We start from the raw sequence: 13,263 nt of genomic DNA, 5'->3' as shown, positions 1-13,263 counted from the left end.
TTTATTTTTATTTTTATTTTTTTTATGATAGTACTAATAAATTATTATTATTATTGAATGGGTTGATCACAAATTTGGAAAATTTGCTTCGACACTTTTGAAAACAAATATTAGTCAAACAAAACAGACAGGAGATTTGATATGAATTGTAGTTTAAATTCAACCCCACTCAATGAGGGCTATTGCAAAACTCACCGAATGAGTCAACCTTTTTTCTTCAGTCTATCGAGACCCACAACCATTCACTGCATTGATCTTAGAGCAGCTCTTCCGTGAGAAACTCTTTCTTTTTTGGAAATGTTTCAAATAAATGAGCACCACGTACAAAATCGTAGACAATACTGATCGATCAGTAGGTCTTCTGAATATTCATATTTGAAAGATAAAATATATATTATTCAATTTGCATTGATATATGTATTTCACTTGCTGCAAATTTTGTTATATGTACTCAGTATATTTAATTATTTATAAATATATATTTAGAATATTTGTTTGTGAATATAACTGAGTAGTCTAATTTTTTATAAAAATTAATAAAGATATCATATTATTGATAAATACAACTAAATACTATATATAATTTAATTCACAATACATAGCACCTAGCGTTTGTAGTCCAACGGTTAGGGTTCGACTCCCGGCAAACGCAACGTTGTAATTTCTTTTTTACAGCTATTATTTCTTTCTTTGTAAAACCTTTTTTCTTTCAGTATCTTTTGTTTGTAGTCCAACGGTCAGGATAATTGCCTTTCAAGCTATAGACCCGGGTTCGACTCCCGGCAAACGCAACTTTATAATTTCTTTTTTACAGCTATTATTTTGTTCTTTGAAAAACTTTTTTTCTTTCAGCATCTTGCGTTTGTAGTCCAACGGTCAGGATAATTGCCTTCCAAGCAATAGACCCGGGTTCGACTCCCGGCAAACACAACTTTATAATTTCTTTTTTACAGCTATTATTTTGTTCTTTGAAAAACTTTTTTTCTTTCAGCATCTTGCGTTTGTAGTCCAACGGTCAGGATAATTGCCTTCCAAGCAATAGACCCGGGTTCGACTCCCGGCAAACACAACTTTATAATTTCTTTTTTACAGCTATTATTTTATTCTTTGAAAAACCTTTTTTCTTTCAACATCTTGCGTTTGTAGTCCAACGGTCAGGATAATTGCCTTCCAAGCAATAGACCCGGGTTCGACTCTCGGCAAACACAACTTTATAATTTCTTTTTTACAGCTATTATTTTATTGTTTGAAAAACCTTTTTTCTTTCAGCATCTTGCGTTTGTAGTCCAACGGTCAGGATAATTGCCTTCCAAGCAATAGACCCGGGTTCGACTCCTGGCAAACGCAACTTTATAATTTCTTTTTTACAGCTATTATTTTGTTCTTTGAAAAACTTTTTTTCTTTCAGCATCTTGCGTTTGTAGTCCAACGGTCAGGATAATTGCCTTCCAAGCAATAGACCCGGGTTCGACTCCCGGCAAACGCAACTTTATAATTTTTTTTACAGCTATTATTTTGTTCTTTGAAAAACCTTTTTTTTTTTCGGCATCTTGCGTTTGTAGTCCAACGGTCAGGATAATTGCCTTCTAAGCAATAGACCCGGGTTCGACTCCCGGCAAACGCAACTTTATAATTTTTTTACAGCTATTATTTTTATCTGTGAAAAGCTTTTTTTCTTTCAGCATCTTGCGTTTGTAGTCCAACGGTCAGGATAATTGCCTTCCAAGCAATAGACCCGGGTTCGACTCCCGGCAAATGCAACTTTATAATTTTTTTTACAGCTATTATTTTGTTGTTTGAAAAACCTTTTTTCTTTCAACATCTTGCGTTTGTAGTCCAACGGTCAGGATAATTGCCTTCCAAGCAATAGACCCGGGTTCGACTCCCGGCAAATGCAACTTTATAATTTTTTTACAGCTATTATTTTTATCTTTGAAAAGCTTTTTTTCTTTCAGCATCTTGCGTTTGTAGTCCAACGGTCAGGATAATTGCCTTCCAAGCAATAGACCCGGGTTCGACTCCCGGCAAACGCAACTTTATAATTTTTTTTACAGCTATTATTTTGTTGTTTGAAAAACCTTTTTTCTTTCAACATCTTGCGTTTGTAGTCCAACGGTCAGGATAATTGCCTTTCAAGCAATAGACCCGGGTTCGACTCCCGGCAAATGCAACTTTATAATTTTTTTACAGCTATTATTTTTATCTTTGAAAAGCTTTTTTTCTTTCAGCATCTTGCGTTTGTAGTCCAACGGTCAGGATAATTGCCTTCTAAGCAATAGACCCGGGTTCGACTCCCGGCAAACGCATCCTTATAATTTCTTTTTTACAGCTATTATTTTGTTCTTTGAAAAACTTTTTTTCTTTTAGCATCTTGCGTTTGTAGTCCAACGGTCAGGATAATTGCCTTCCAAGCAATAGACCCGGGTTCGACTCCCGGCAAACGCAACTTTATAATTTTTTTTACAGCTATTATTTTGTTCTTTGAAAAACCTTTTTTTTTTTCAGCATCTTGCGTTTGTAGTCCAACGGTCAGGATAATTGCCTTCCAAGCAATTGACCTGGATTTGACTCCCGACAAATGGTAACTTTATAATTTCTTTTCTACCGCTATTATTTTATTTTTCAAAGAAAAAAAAGGGGGCCCACAAGCGTACGATGGGGTGCAGAAATCGTAGCCGTCCAATTTCCCAGATGGACCCCACTGCTCTCTCCTTCTTTGTCGCCGTCTTTCCTAATTCCCATAAGTCCATCTCCTCCATTATATTCCTTCCTTTTCATCGCTCCCTCTTTCCCAAAATGCCCCTCTTTTCCATTCATTCTAGTTCGATTGAACTGAGAAGTTGGTCGTTGATATAAATAATTCGAGTGGAGTTCACAACCCAACATTTTATTTTCGAGTTAGGTTCAGTTAGACTATAAATGAGAGAGATCACGAGTCACAATACATCACCTATATGGATTATAAGTCAAATATTTTTAAAAGTAGGACTGAATTGTAATTCTATTTTCGAGTCGAGTCATACTAAAAAATGTCACTCTACAAGTTTACTCGAATTTTTTTTGGACTAATCCAAAATTTCGAGTTGATTGGATTAGGGACCTAAATGATCCAAAATTTCGAGTTCTAAGAGAATCATCACAAGCAATCAAAATTCAAACGACAAAAATTTAAATAAAAATACTGTTAGATAAAACTTTTGTTTTTCCTTATTTAGATTCACACGTTTACATTTAAATTCTTTGACCATTTGACAAACATGGATTAGCTAATTCTTAGACGGCAATTTTCTAGGAAGTGGCACAGATTCAGTTGGACACTCTCCACCCATTTTTAGGATAGGTTATATTTAAATAGGAAATCTGTTCAGAATATTTCCTCTCACCGAAAAGAAAGGATTTACGTGGCCGATTATCGAAATCCAACAAATACAAATATCAAATTAAACTATAATAAATTTGAAAAACAAACAAAAAAAAAAAAAAAAAAAAAGAATAACTCTATCAAATATTTAGAATTAATGTATAAATATTAAAATAAACGACAATAAACTTATCAAATTAAAAAAAAAATATATATTTAAATTAGCAAACAATTCAATTAATAAAACTTAATATTAAACATGTAACGACCTAGATCCACCGCTAGCAGATATTGTCCTCTTTGGGCTTTCCCTTTCGGGCTTCCCCTCAAGGCTGCGTCTGCTGGGGGAAGGTTTCCACACCCTTATAGAGGGTGATTTGTTTCCACACCCTTATAGAGGGTGATTTGTTCTCCTCCCCAACCAACGTGGGACATCACAAAACATAATTGTACCGAACAGAAACATCAAACAATCAAAATTTATAAAAAAATAAAAAATTCACAAATAATCAAAATACAAACTATCATGAAACAAAAATATCACAATCAAAATTAAATATCACAATCAAAGTTGAAATAAGTAAGGTGAAACATTTAAAATCAAAATATATAAAAAGAAACCATAAACATCGTAAGTAATCAAAACATTTATTATTATTTTTAGTTTAAGAGTGTTATGGTAATTTTTTTTAATATATATTTTTTTAAGATAAAATGTAAGTTTTTTTTATTTGTTTCATTTTTTTTTTTTATTATTATTAGTTTAGTAAGAAAAATAAATAAAATCCAGACGTCGCGGTTTCTTGATCCTTCGGGCATTAACGCAATGTATGCAACTTCCCTGGGTTCTTCAGCTAATCTCTATCGAACTCTAGCTTCTGCTTCTAGCGGGGAAGACGTAGCACAATTCGTAGCCACCGATCGAAACCCATTTCTTAAAATCCCACTATTTCTTCGAGTCTCAATCTATAATTCTCCAAATCCGCAACCAAAATCGATAAAAGTTCATGTCATTGCCTGGCAGTTCGTTTGATCTTTGAATTCGGAGTAAATTGCTCACAGAATTCGATAGAAGCAAAGCTATGCTTGCCAGAAGGCGTTTAGCGGAGCTGATAATCGGTTTCAATTCGGAAACTAGGAGGAGAAGAAGCCGATTGTTGTCGAGCAATTCTGGGAAGAGATTTGCAGCGGTTTGGGGAAATGGAGATTTCGGGAGGCTGGGGCTTGGAAATTTGGATTCTCAGTGGAGGCCTGTTGCGTGTTCTTCCTTTGATCGCGAAATGCTCAAGGATATTGCATGTGGTGGTGCTCACACTCTGTTCTTAACAGGTCTTAAACTTCTCTTCTTTCGAATTTTGCGGCTTATATGAGATTGTTTATGGGATTTGTAGTGTTTTGTATCTGTATCTATTTGAGGGACATTGTGTTACGTTTCGAGTCCCGCAGATGTTGAGAGCAATCTCCTATGTTTTGTTGGTGAAAATTGTGAAGATGTCAGCTGTGTTCGAGTAAAAGCTCACAAATTATCCCCCTACTTTGGCAGAATCTGGACGTGTTTATGCTACTGGTCTTAATAATTTTGGGCAGCTGGGAATCCTCGAGGAACAAGGCTACTGTACAGTATGTTTTCTCCCACTCGATCACCATTATCTATGTGTGATAGTTTTTAGTATCGATATTCTGCGCCTGAAATAATGGTTGATCCTTAAGTTTTTGTTTTAGCTTTATCTTGTTGAACACAACTCTTTGTGAAAAACACTCGCCCTCTTTATTAACACCAATCGAGAAGAGATTACAAGACACTCTGTGCTCTTAATTGCTTGGGATGAAAACCTTGGTAGGTTGGAGGGGTATTTATAGTAGAGGCTCAACACTTTATTCCTAAAATATCTAACTATTTATTCCTAAAGCACCTTAATTCTTTTCCTAAAATAAGGAGTATCTTTATTTCTAAAATACCTAAATCATTTTCGTAAAATAGATAGACAATGAGTTCATACAATTATTGGGTTAATGATGATATTTTAACATATCTTTCCATCTTTCTTAATGTGGTCTTATGTTTCTGGGTTTTTCTTGTATTTTTAAAATTTTTCTTTTTGTAAAGACACGTTAATTATCACTTATCAGCATGGTGTCTCGGTGCAGGAGCCTGTTGAAGTTAGAATTCAGAAAGAAGCTGTTCATATCGCAGCTGGTTATAATCACTCTTGTGTTGTTACAGGTTTGCTCTACATTCCACTTGATTCGAGCGAAGACTAGCCTTGAACTATTAAACTTAATTCAGAAGTAATTTGTAATGGTTAACAACTTGTTGAAGATAGGACACAAATGAATTAACTATATTGAATGGGAAGAGTTGTCCTAGTTAGCTCTTTGTTGGATAGGGCACAAAAGATAGGACAAAAATGAATTAAGTTTTGGTCCTAATATGATCTCAATTGGTTATTAGATGTGATTGCACATTTCATAAGGTTCATATTGCATCCGTTCCAATAGCATAGTTGGATCTTATGGCTCGATTCTTCTAGGGCTATTTTGAGGAAAGTCAACTCTATAGGATCAGAAGAATTTTGGAAGAGGTTGATAGATAGATGTTCGGGAAATATTTTGGACATCGTGGGTTTTGTCTCCCTGGTCTTTTTTCAATAAGAACTTTTGTAATTATAATTTTTCCACCATTTATCTAAACCGAAGCGATATTTTTGTATTCCTATGATATATATTTTAAATTGTTGTCTTTTGTATATTTCTTTGGAAGTTCAAATGTCATACCAAATTTAAAGAATTACTGTTACATTAAGTTCTTCAAAACGTTCTTTGATATCCTTCGGATAAAAGCATCTAGGTAAAGTATTATTATACAACATGCACTAAAAATCGACTGGCATCTCTCTGGGCAATAATCTTATGCGAGCAACTCATTCTTCATATAATTTAACTGCTTCTGGAAATTTCGAATACTATTAATTAACTTTCTGATGTATTACTCAAAAAGGAATTATACAATAACTCTTCTACTCTAGCTTCATTTGTTGACTTTATATTTTACTTCTTTATAGCTGATGGAGAACTGTATATGTGGGGGATGAATTCAAGTGGGCAGCTTGGTCTTGGAAAGAGTAAGCACTAGTTTCTGAAAATATTTTTCTTACACTGTATATGTGGGGGATGAATTCATATGCAAATTAATGTTTCTGTAGGACAGGTTGTTAGACAATGGAAAATGAAAGAATGAAATAGCCTAATCTTCTTAGTTTTTCTTTTTCGTTAATGGGTTAGGGTGGGGTTGTGAATTTATTCGGTACAACGTGGTTGTTCCCTTTGTAAGTCATAATGTTATTTGTTTTTAGTAGATAATCATGAATATTAGTTGTCAATCTATAACCAGTCGATAATTATGTTATCATTGTTTTGCAATTCTATTTATTTGTTGTGGTTGTCCCCCTTGAGGTGGACCTTGTACTTCTTTCCTTGTTTGAAAGAGAAGATAGTGATAGACCCCTATTGCGAAGCTTTATTGTCGTTATGTGTTGGTAACTCCGAAAACAAAGCATGTTGACTAGGAGATATTTTAGAGGGACTCAAGGAACCTAGTTACTAGTAACTTCTAAAACAAAGCATATTGACTTGGAGAAGGTCATCTTATAGCTCAAAATCCAATTATATGTCATAAGGAAAGGTATTTTAGTCGATGAATATTTCATACAGGAAATGACTGATGCAGGTGTAATATGTATTATTTATCTTTTGACTTTAGATTAAAATGCCGATTGCTTAACTATAGTACTTTCGAAAGGGTTGTTTTCCATTTTTTTTGGTCATTATAATTACGATTATTAGTTGTCTATCTTTATGTCTCTATGGTTATGCTACAACGATGCGCTAGTAATTTTCTTTGCTAATTTTTAGTTAGTCTTTCATGACAGGAATAGATAAAATACTAATTTTCTCCCTCTCAAACTCGGTTGTACTGTTATACAGGGTCAGCAAAATCCGTATGCCTACCTACTAAAGTAAATAGCTTAGATGGGATTGTGATTAGGAGGGCTGCTTTAGGTTCAGACCACTCGATGGCTGTTACTGGTATAAATATCCTACCACATTTCAGTTTAGTAGTTTTACCGTTTTCATGGCGTTTCAGGAATTTGTGATATTATATTTTTCACCAGATGGAGGTGAAGTCTTAAGTTGGGGAGATGGACGATCGGGAAGATTGGGTCATGGCCACGAGTCATCATTATTGGGGTTTTTAAAAAGCACCAGGTACTGTTAGATTCATACTGATCTGTGATCCCTTCTTCCTTTCTCATTTCCCCTACAGAAAAATAAAAGAAGAATAAATTGACATTTGACCAAACATTTTTTGAGCATATAGGTGTATAAACTTATCGACTTTGAATTTTCTCATCTAGATTCATGATGCATCATACCATTCTTTGTTTCTTGTGTTCTTATGACATGTATATTTTTCTGTAGCGAATATACGCCCAGGCTAATTAAAGAACTTGAGGGGATTAAGGTAATCTTTCCATAGTGAGCTTTCATTCATCACCTTTAGGTTGCCAATTTTTTTAAAACTTTTTTTTTTCAGGTTGAACGGATTGCTGCAGGGATGCTGCACTCAGCGTGTGTAGATGGTTGTTTTTTTTTTTCTAATTTTTTTTATGGCAAATGTCTGTTTCATTGTTGCTTCTTTTGGCACATTGTTTTGCTAATGTTGAACAAATTTAGCAGAGAATGGAGCTGTTTTCATATTTGGTGAGAGAGCAACAAACAGAGTGGCAAGTTCCAATTTAATGTTGAAATTGATTTTATGTTTGTCTAGTAAAGCTACATTTTGCTTGATGTTCTTGCATTTAAATTATTAATGGTATGATACAGAGCTTTGGTGAGGCGAACAAGGAAACAACACCATCAATGATCAGCACGCTTTTGAACTGCGAAGAAGTTTCCTGTGGTGGTTATCACACGTGTGTCCTAACAAGTAACTTTATCCTTTTTTATTATTTCGAGACTTGTAATCATTCCTGCCATTGATGTGTAACTTCAGATTTTTTTCTTTTATCTGAGCAAATTATATATTAAAATTGTTCTTAGCCAGTAAGCAATTATATATAAAGGTCGTCATAAATGAGTTAGTATAGTTTGTCTGATATCTTTGCTGTATTTTTCTATGGTTTCATTATGACAACAATAAAGCAAAGTAGCCAGTGTTCTTAGTATGTACATGTTATGTGACAGCCGTGTGCATACAGAACGTTCTAATTTTCACAATGGGGTGCTCATCCTCGGTTCTAATGATGGATGACTATATGATTTCTAAGTCAAGACATGTAGTACTTGAGACTCTGAACATGGCCTCATCTTTGACCTTTTTGTTTCTTGTTGTAGAAGGTGGGGACCTGTACAGTTGGGGTTCGAATGAGAATGGCTGTCTCGGGAATGGGTATGCCTCGCTGCAATAATATTCTGTAGTTTGGACCTCTTTTCTAATTTTGAAGGCTCGCCGACTAAAATATTGTGTTCGTGATATCTGGTTATATTCAGGTCCACGAGTGTCTTTCATCTCCCCGAAAAAGTCGAAGGTCCCTTTTCAAAATCTCCCGTAAGCAAGGTTGGAGTTTTATGGTCTTCCATCAGAATTACTTGAATGATTTTATCATTTGTTTTCCTTGTGGAGACAACTTTAATTTTATCTAGTTTGAAAACCACCTCGTAATTTCTTTCTACCTATATTTTTTATTGTCTGAAAAGGGCAAAATAAATCATATGTGTGGTAAGGACAAAATGCGAAAAGAAAATGAATGATAATTCTGACGTGTTTGATATTTTTTATATTCATCCTGTTCAATATATTTAACAATCACATTTCACAGGTATCTTGTGGATGGAAACATACAGCAGCAATCTCAGGTAATAATATTTCAGCGGTCACCAAAGAAAACTATTTTGTATTTTCCTTGCAATATTAAAGGTAAAATTTGTTAAGTTTGTTGTTGAATCAGGTGGTGCCATTTTCACGTGGGGCTGGGGAGGTTCCCACGGAACGTTTTCGGTGGATGGCCATTCGTCTGGGGGTCAGCTGGTATGCTTCTCTTGCATTTATTTTCTTGTTATCTATGCTGCTCAATTGGATTTACTGCTGGATTTGTTTAGAGTTGGTCGACATTTAATGTGTATGCTTGAAATCTACGGTTTTGTTAGACAATCTACTGCCGTTGGAGATGGTTTCATTTGAAAATACTAATTGTTAGACGAACACGACTCTCCACAATGATATGATATTGTCCACTTTGAGCATAAGCTCTCATGGCTTTGCTTTGAGCTTCCCCAAAAGGCCTCATACCAATGGAGTTAGTATTCCTCACTTATAAACCCATGATCATTCTCTAAATTAGCCGATGTGGGACTTCCATCATCCAACACCTCCCCTCGAACAAAGTGCGCCTCCCCTTAATCGAGGCTCGACTCCTTTGGAGTCGTAGTCATTTTTTGACTGCCTTCGAGGAGGGGCTTGGCTCCTTTTCTTTTTGAGTTCTTTGTTCGATATTTGTACCTATCTATTGGCACGACTAAGTTTAGGGCATGGCCCTGATACCATGTTAGACGAACACGACTCTCCACAATGGTATGATATTGTCCACTTTGAGCATAAGCTTTCATGGCTTTGCTTTGGGATTCCCCAAAAGGCCTCATACCAATGGAGTTAGTATTCCTCACACTTATAAACCCATGATCATTCCCTAAATTAGCCGATGTGGGACTTCCATCATCCAACACTAATGACAGGCACATGGTTCAGTGGCATTGGATCTCTGCCCTGAACCTACTTATTCTTTATATGATCAAACGATCACTTCTCTCATTGATTAGTTCAAGTACAAAGAAATTATTTACTGAAGGTTTCGAGTTTTAACTGTGTTCTTATACCTCTAGCCCATGTTATATGTTTCAATCTTGTGGAAACGTCCATTTGATAGCTATTTTTGTCTTCAGTTTTCAGTTGGTATAGAATAGATTTGTGTAGCTCTCCATTTTGTTCTTTATTTGGGTGTTTTTCTCGTTAAGAAAAGGAACTATTTGCTTTTTTATATCGAATTCTGTGACCACCCAAGCCTACAGCTAGCCGATATTGTCCTTTTTGGGTTTTTCCTTTCGGGTTTCCCCTCAAGGTTTTTAAAATGCATCTGCTAGGGAGAAGTATCCACACCCTTATAAAGAATGTTTCATTCTCCTCCCCAACTGATGTGAGATTTCACAATCTACCCTCCTTCGGGGCCCAGCATCTTCGTTGGCACTCGTTCCCTTGTCCAATCGATGTGGGACACCCCAATCCACCCCCTTCAAGGCCCAGCGAGCGTCTTTGCTGGCACACCGCCTTGTGTCCACCCCCTTCAGAGCTCAGCCTCCTCGCTGGCATATTGCTTGGTCTCTAGCTCTGATACCATTTGTAACAGTCCAAGCTCACTGCTAGTAAATATTGTCCTCTTTGGGTTTTTCCTTTTGGATTTTCCCTCAAAGTTTTTAAAACGTGTCTGCTAGAGAGAGGTTTCCACACCCTTATAAAGAATGTTTCATTCTCCTTCTCAATCGATGTTGGATCTCACAAATTCTAAATTCAAGATTTCAGCCACCTACAATATTTGGTCCGATACAACATTTAGGACAATCTTGAATGGTTTATACCCATAAAGGATTTGGTTTAATTATAGGGACATGGAAGCGACATTGACTATGTGAAACCGACAATGATCGACCTCGGAGAGAATGTGAAGGCAGTACAAGTCTCCTGTGGGTTCAACCACACTGGTGCGATACTCGAGTACATGTGAGAGTTTCAAACTTTAACCACACCAGTACAATAGTAAAGAGGCTGTGTTCATAATTTTCGAGTCGAAATTATAATATGTTCGTTCATGTATAAATACATCATTTCCTGTTAAGGCAAATAAAACTGTAAACTCTGTATATCTCATGCTTCGGGTGTCAGAGAAATAATCATAAACATGGGAGAATGATACCCAAATCTTAGGACATTTATTCAAACATTCAATTTGGCATTGTTCTTTGCAGCTCAAGTTCATAATGTTCGTCACATATTCTCTCATTTACTTGACATTTAAGCATTATGTTCTATTTATTTTCTGAGTTTGATATGAAGACTCATTTTTATTCTTCTTATTGTGACATATATTTCGATTACTCTATTATAGAGCGTTTTGTAGTTCCAATATCCTATCTATATCACCCTCTTTTCGAGAAGCTCTTAGACAAAGCTCGAGAAATCTATGGCTACCAAACCAATGGCCCGCTTTGGCTCCGTTGCTCGGTCGATTGGTAGTATTTTTACTTAAAAGGGTTTAAAAAGGTTCGATCTCGAATAGCTCGAAACAAATTTAGCCTATAAATTTTATACATACATATATGATCTTCATCACTAAATTGAATAAACTCAATACAATTGAGTCGATTTCCATCACTAAATTGGAAGTACATTTTTATTTATTAAAAAATAACATTTTAATATTACTTTTATATTAAGATCACCTTTTCTTATTTAGTCTATAACTCCTAATTCAAAATGACACCTAAAAAAATTTGTTCTAAAATAAGTAAAGTTTAAATTAATTAAAAAAAAATACACTTAATAATTTATCTAAAAAATATTTGTTACAAAGTTTAGTTAACAGTATTTCAAAAACACCCGTAAACTTTAAAAAATTTCATTAATACCTTCGACCTTTTAAAAGAAAGTTAAAAGATACTTTCTGTTAGTACTATGTTTAAAAAATATCCATAAAATTTAAAAAGTAGCATTAACTCCATTTACATTTATAAAGGAGTTCACAAAAATTCTTGCCGTTAATATACGGACTACAATTGTCTATTGACATCTCATAAATTATCTCCAAACTTTTTTATATTACTCTTTAAAGTTCATGAGTATTTTTTAAACATGTTACTAACGGTAAAAGTATTTTTTATTTTTTTCTATAAAAAGTTGATCTTTTTGGAGATTTCAAAAAAGTTTATAAGTATTTTTGAAGTTTTTTTAAAAAGTTTAAGGACGTTAATAAAAAAATTTTAAAATTCAATAATATGAATAATATGTTGTAAATATTTTTAAAAGTCAAAAAAAGATATTTTTGAAACTAAGTTGAAAGGTATTATTAAAACTTTGAAACAAAATTCTAAATTTGTTTCTAATATATCCATAAATTTAAAAAATGTTTAAAAGATTCTTAAATTTATAATTTTGTATGATGTTCTGTTAATATTATATTAGGGGTATATTTGGAATTTTAAATTTGTAAAAGGATAAATAAATCATTAGAATTCTTCTATTAATAAAGAAAAAATGTTGGATTTATTTTCCAAAGGAATAAAAAAATATATTCGATCTTATATTTCACTCATACCTTTGATCAATTTTTTTTTTTAATTTAAAATGCATTATTGTCATTTATTTAATTATTGGGTATTTTTTTAGTGTGAATCACTATTATCGATTAATTTTGTGATATTATATTAAAAAACACGTATGCTAGGGAGAGGTTTTATGTTTTTGTTTCCATCTCCAACTAACTTGGAATCTCATAATTCACTCCCTTGTGAGCCTAGCGTCCTCGCTGGCCAATCGTCTAGTGTCTAACATTGATTCCATTTAATTCAATATAAATCTCCAAACTTTTTAATTTTATCGATTTCAACTTATTCTCTAATAATTATAAGCATATTTTTCTAAAATTCAAGGTGTTACAAAAGTTTTAACGGAAATTAACAGTGAGCTATTGGGTATTTTAAGAATTATGAAAAAGTAGATCGATTTAGTCGTTTTAGTTATTCTCCATTTGGTAGATGATATTTTAGTAGCGTGTTTTCAAATAATTTCTTGAACT

General features: G+C 34.1%; 1 protein-coding gene and 12 non-coding genes across 13 annotated transcripts; all 13 read left to right on the top strand.

Annotated features, from left to right (window-relative positions):
• The first annotated feature begins 858 nt into the window (after positions 1–858).
• On the top strand, positions 859–930 carry TRNAG-UCC (transfer RNA glycine (anticodon UCC)). Its single transcript has one exon. It is a non-coding gene; the product is annotated as a tRNA-Gly (tRNA).
• A 67-nt stretch (positions 931–997) lies between these two features.
• On the top strand, positions 998–1,069 carry TRNAG-UCC (transfer RNA glycine (anticodon UCC)). The gene has a single exon. It is a non-coding gene; the product is annotated as a tRNA-Gly (tRNA).
• A 67-nt stretch (positions 1,070–1,136) lies between these two features.
• Positions 1,137–1,208, top strand: TRNAG-UCC (transfer RNA glycine (anticodon UCC)). Its single transcript has one exon. It is a non-coding gene; the product is annotated as a tRNA-Gly (tRNA).
• A 67-nt stretch (positions 1,209–1,275) lies between these two features.
• On the top strand, positions 1,276–1,347 carry TRNAG-UCC (transfer RNA glycine (anticodon UCC)). The gene has a single exon. It is a non-coding gene; the product is annotated as a tRNA-Gly (tRNA).
• A 67-nt stretch (positions 1,348–1,414) lies between these two features.
• TRNAG-UCC (transfer RNA glycine (anticodon UCC)) lies at positions 1,415–1,486 on the top strand. Its single transcript has one exon. It is a non-coding gene; the product is annotated as a tRNA-Gly (tRNA).
• A 66-nt stretch (positions 1,487–1,552) lies between these two features.
• Positions 1,553–1,624, top strand: TRNAR-UCU (transfer RNA arginine (anticodon UCU)). The gene has a single exon. It is a non-coding gene; the product is annotated as a tRNA-Arg (tRNA).
• Positions 1,625–1,688: 64 nt separating this feature from the next.
• TRNAG-UCC (transfer RNA glycine (anticodon UCC)) lies at positions 1,689–1,760 on the top strand. The gene has a single exon. It is a non-coding gene; the product is annotated as a tRNA-Gly (tRNA).
• Positions 1,761–1,825: 65 nt separating this feature from the next.
• On the top strand, positions 1,826–1,897 carry TRNAG-UCC (transfer RNA glycine (anticodon UCC)). Its single transcript has one exon. It is a non-coding gene; the product is annotated as a tRNA-Gly (tRNA).
• Positions 1,898–1,961: 64 nt separating this feature from the next.
• Positions 1,962–2,033, top strand: TRNAG-UCC (transfer RNA glycine (anticodon UCC)). The gene has a single exon. It is a non-coding gene; the product is annotated as a tRNA-Gly (tRNA).
• Positions 2,034–2,098: 65 nt separating this feature from the next.
• TRNAE-UUC (transfer RNA glutamic acid (anticodon UUC)) lies at positions 2,099–2,170 on the top strand. Its single transcript has one exon. It is a non-coding gene; the product is annotated as a tRNA-Glu (tRNA).
• Positions 2,171–2,234: 64 nt separating this feature from the next.
• Positions 2,235–2,306, top strand: TRNAR-UCU (transfer RNA arginine (anticodon UCU)). The gene has a single exon. It is a non-coding gene; the product is annotated as a tRNA-Arg (tRNA).
• A 67-nt stretch (positions 2,307–2,373) lies between these two features.
• On the top strand, positions 2,374–2,445 carry TRNAG-UCC (transfer RNA glycine (anticodon UCC)). The gene has a single exon. It is a non-coding gene; the product is annotated as a tRNA-Gly (tRNA).
• Positions 2,446–4,152: 1,707 nt separating this feature from the next.
• RUG1 (Regulator of chromosome condensation (RCC1) family protein) lies at positions 4,153–11,442 on the top strand. Its single transcript, XM_087120204.1, is given in 16 exon segments — positions 4,153–4,690; positions 4,808–4,890; positions 4,892–4,981; positions 5,510–5,585; positions 6,424–6,483; positions 7,346–7,447; positions 7,534–7,627; positions 7,841–7,883; positions 7,956–8,001; positions 8,099–8,145; positions 8,246–8,348; positions 8,756–8,810; positions 8,912–8,978; positions 9,241–9,277; positions 9,370–9,449; positions 11,077–11,442. Coding segments are annotated over 16 exon segments (1,350 nt in total). The 5' UTR covers positions 4,153–4,443; the 3' UTR covers positions 11,197–11,442.
• The last annotated feature ends 1,821 nt before the right edge of the window (positions 11,443–13,263 follow it).

The sequence above is a fragment of the Cucurbita pepo genome, chromosome 19 (genome assembly GCF_057944985.1).
Source record: "Cucurbita pepo subsp. pepo isolate OVF chromosome 19, ASM5794498v1, whole genome shotgun sequence".
In the NCBI taxonomy this organism is placed as follows: domain Eukaryota; kingdom Viridiplantae; phylum Streptophyta; class Magnoliopsida; order Cucurbitales; family Cucurbitaceae; genus Cucurbita; species Cucurbita pepo.
The sequence above is the reverse complement of the archived record's forward strand: the minus strand, read 5'-3'. Positions and strand labels throughout refer to the sequence as shown.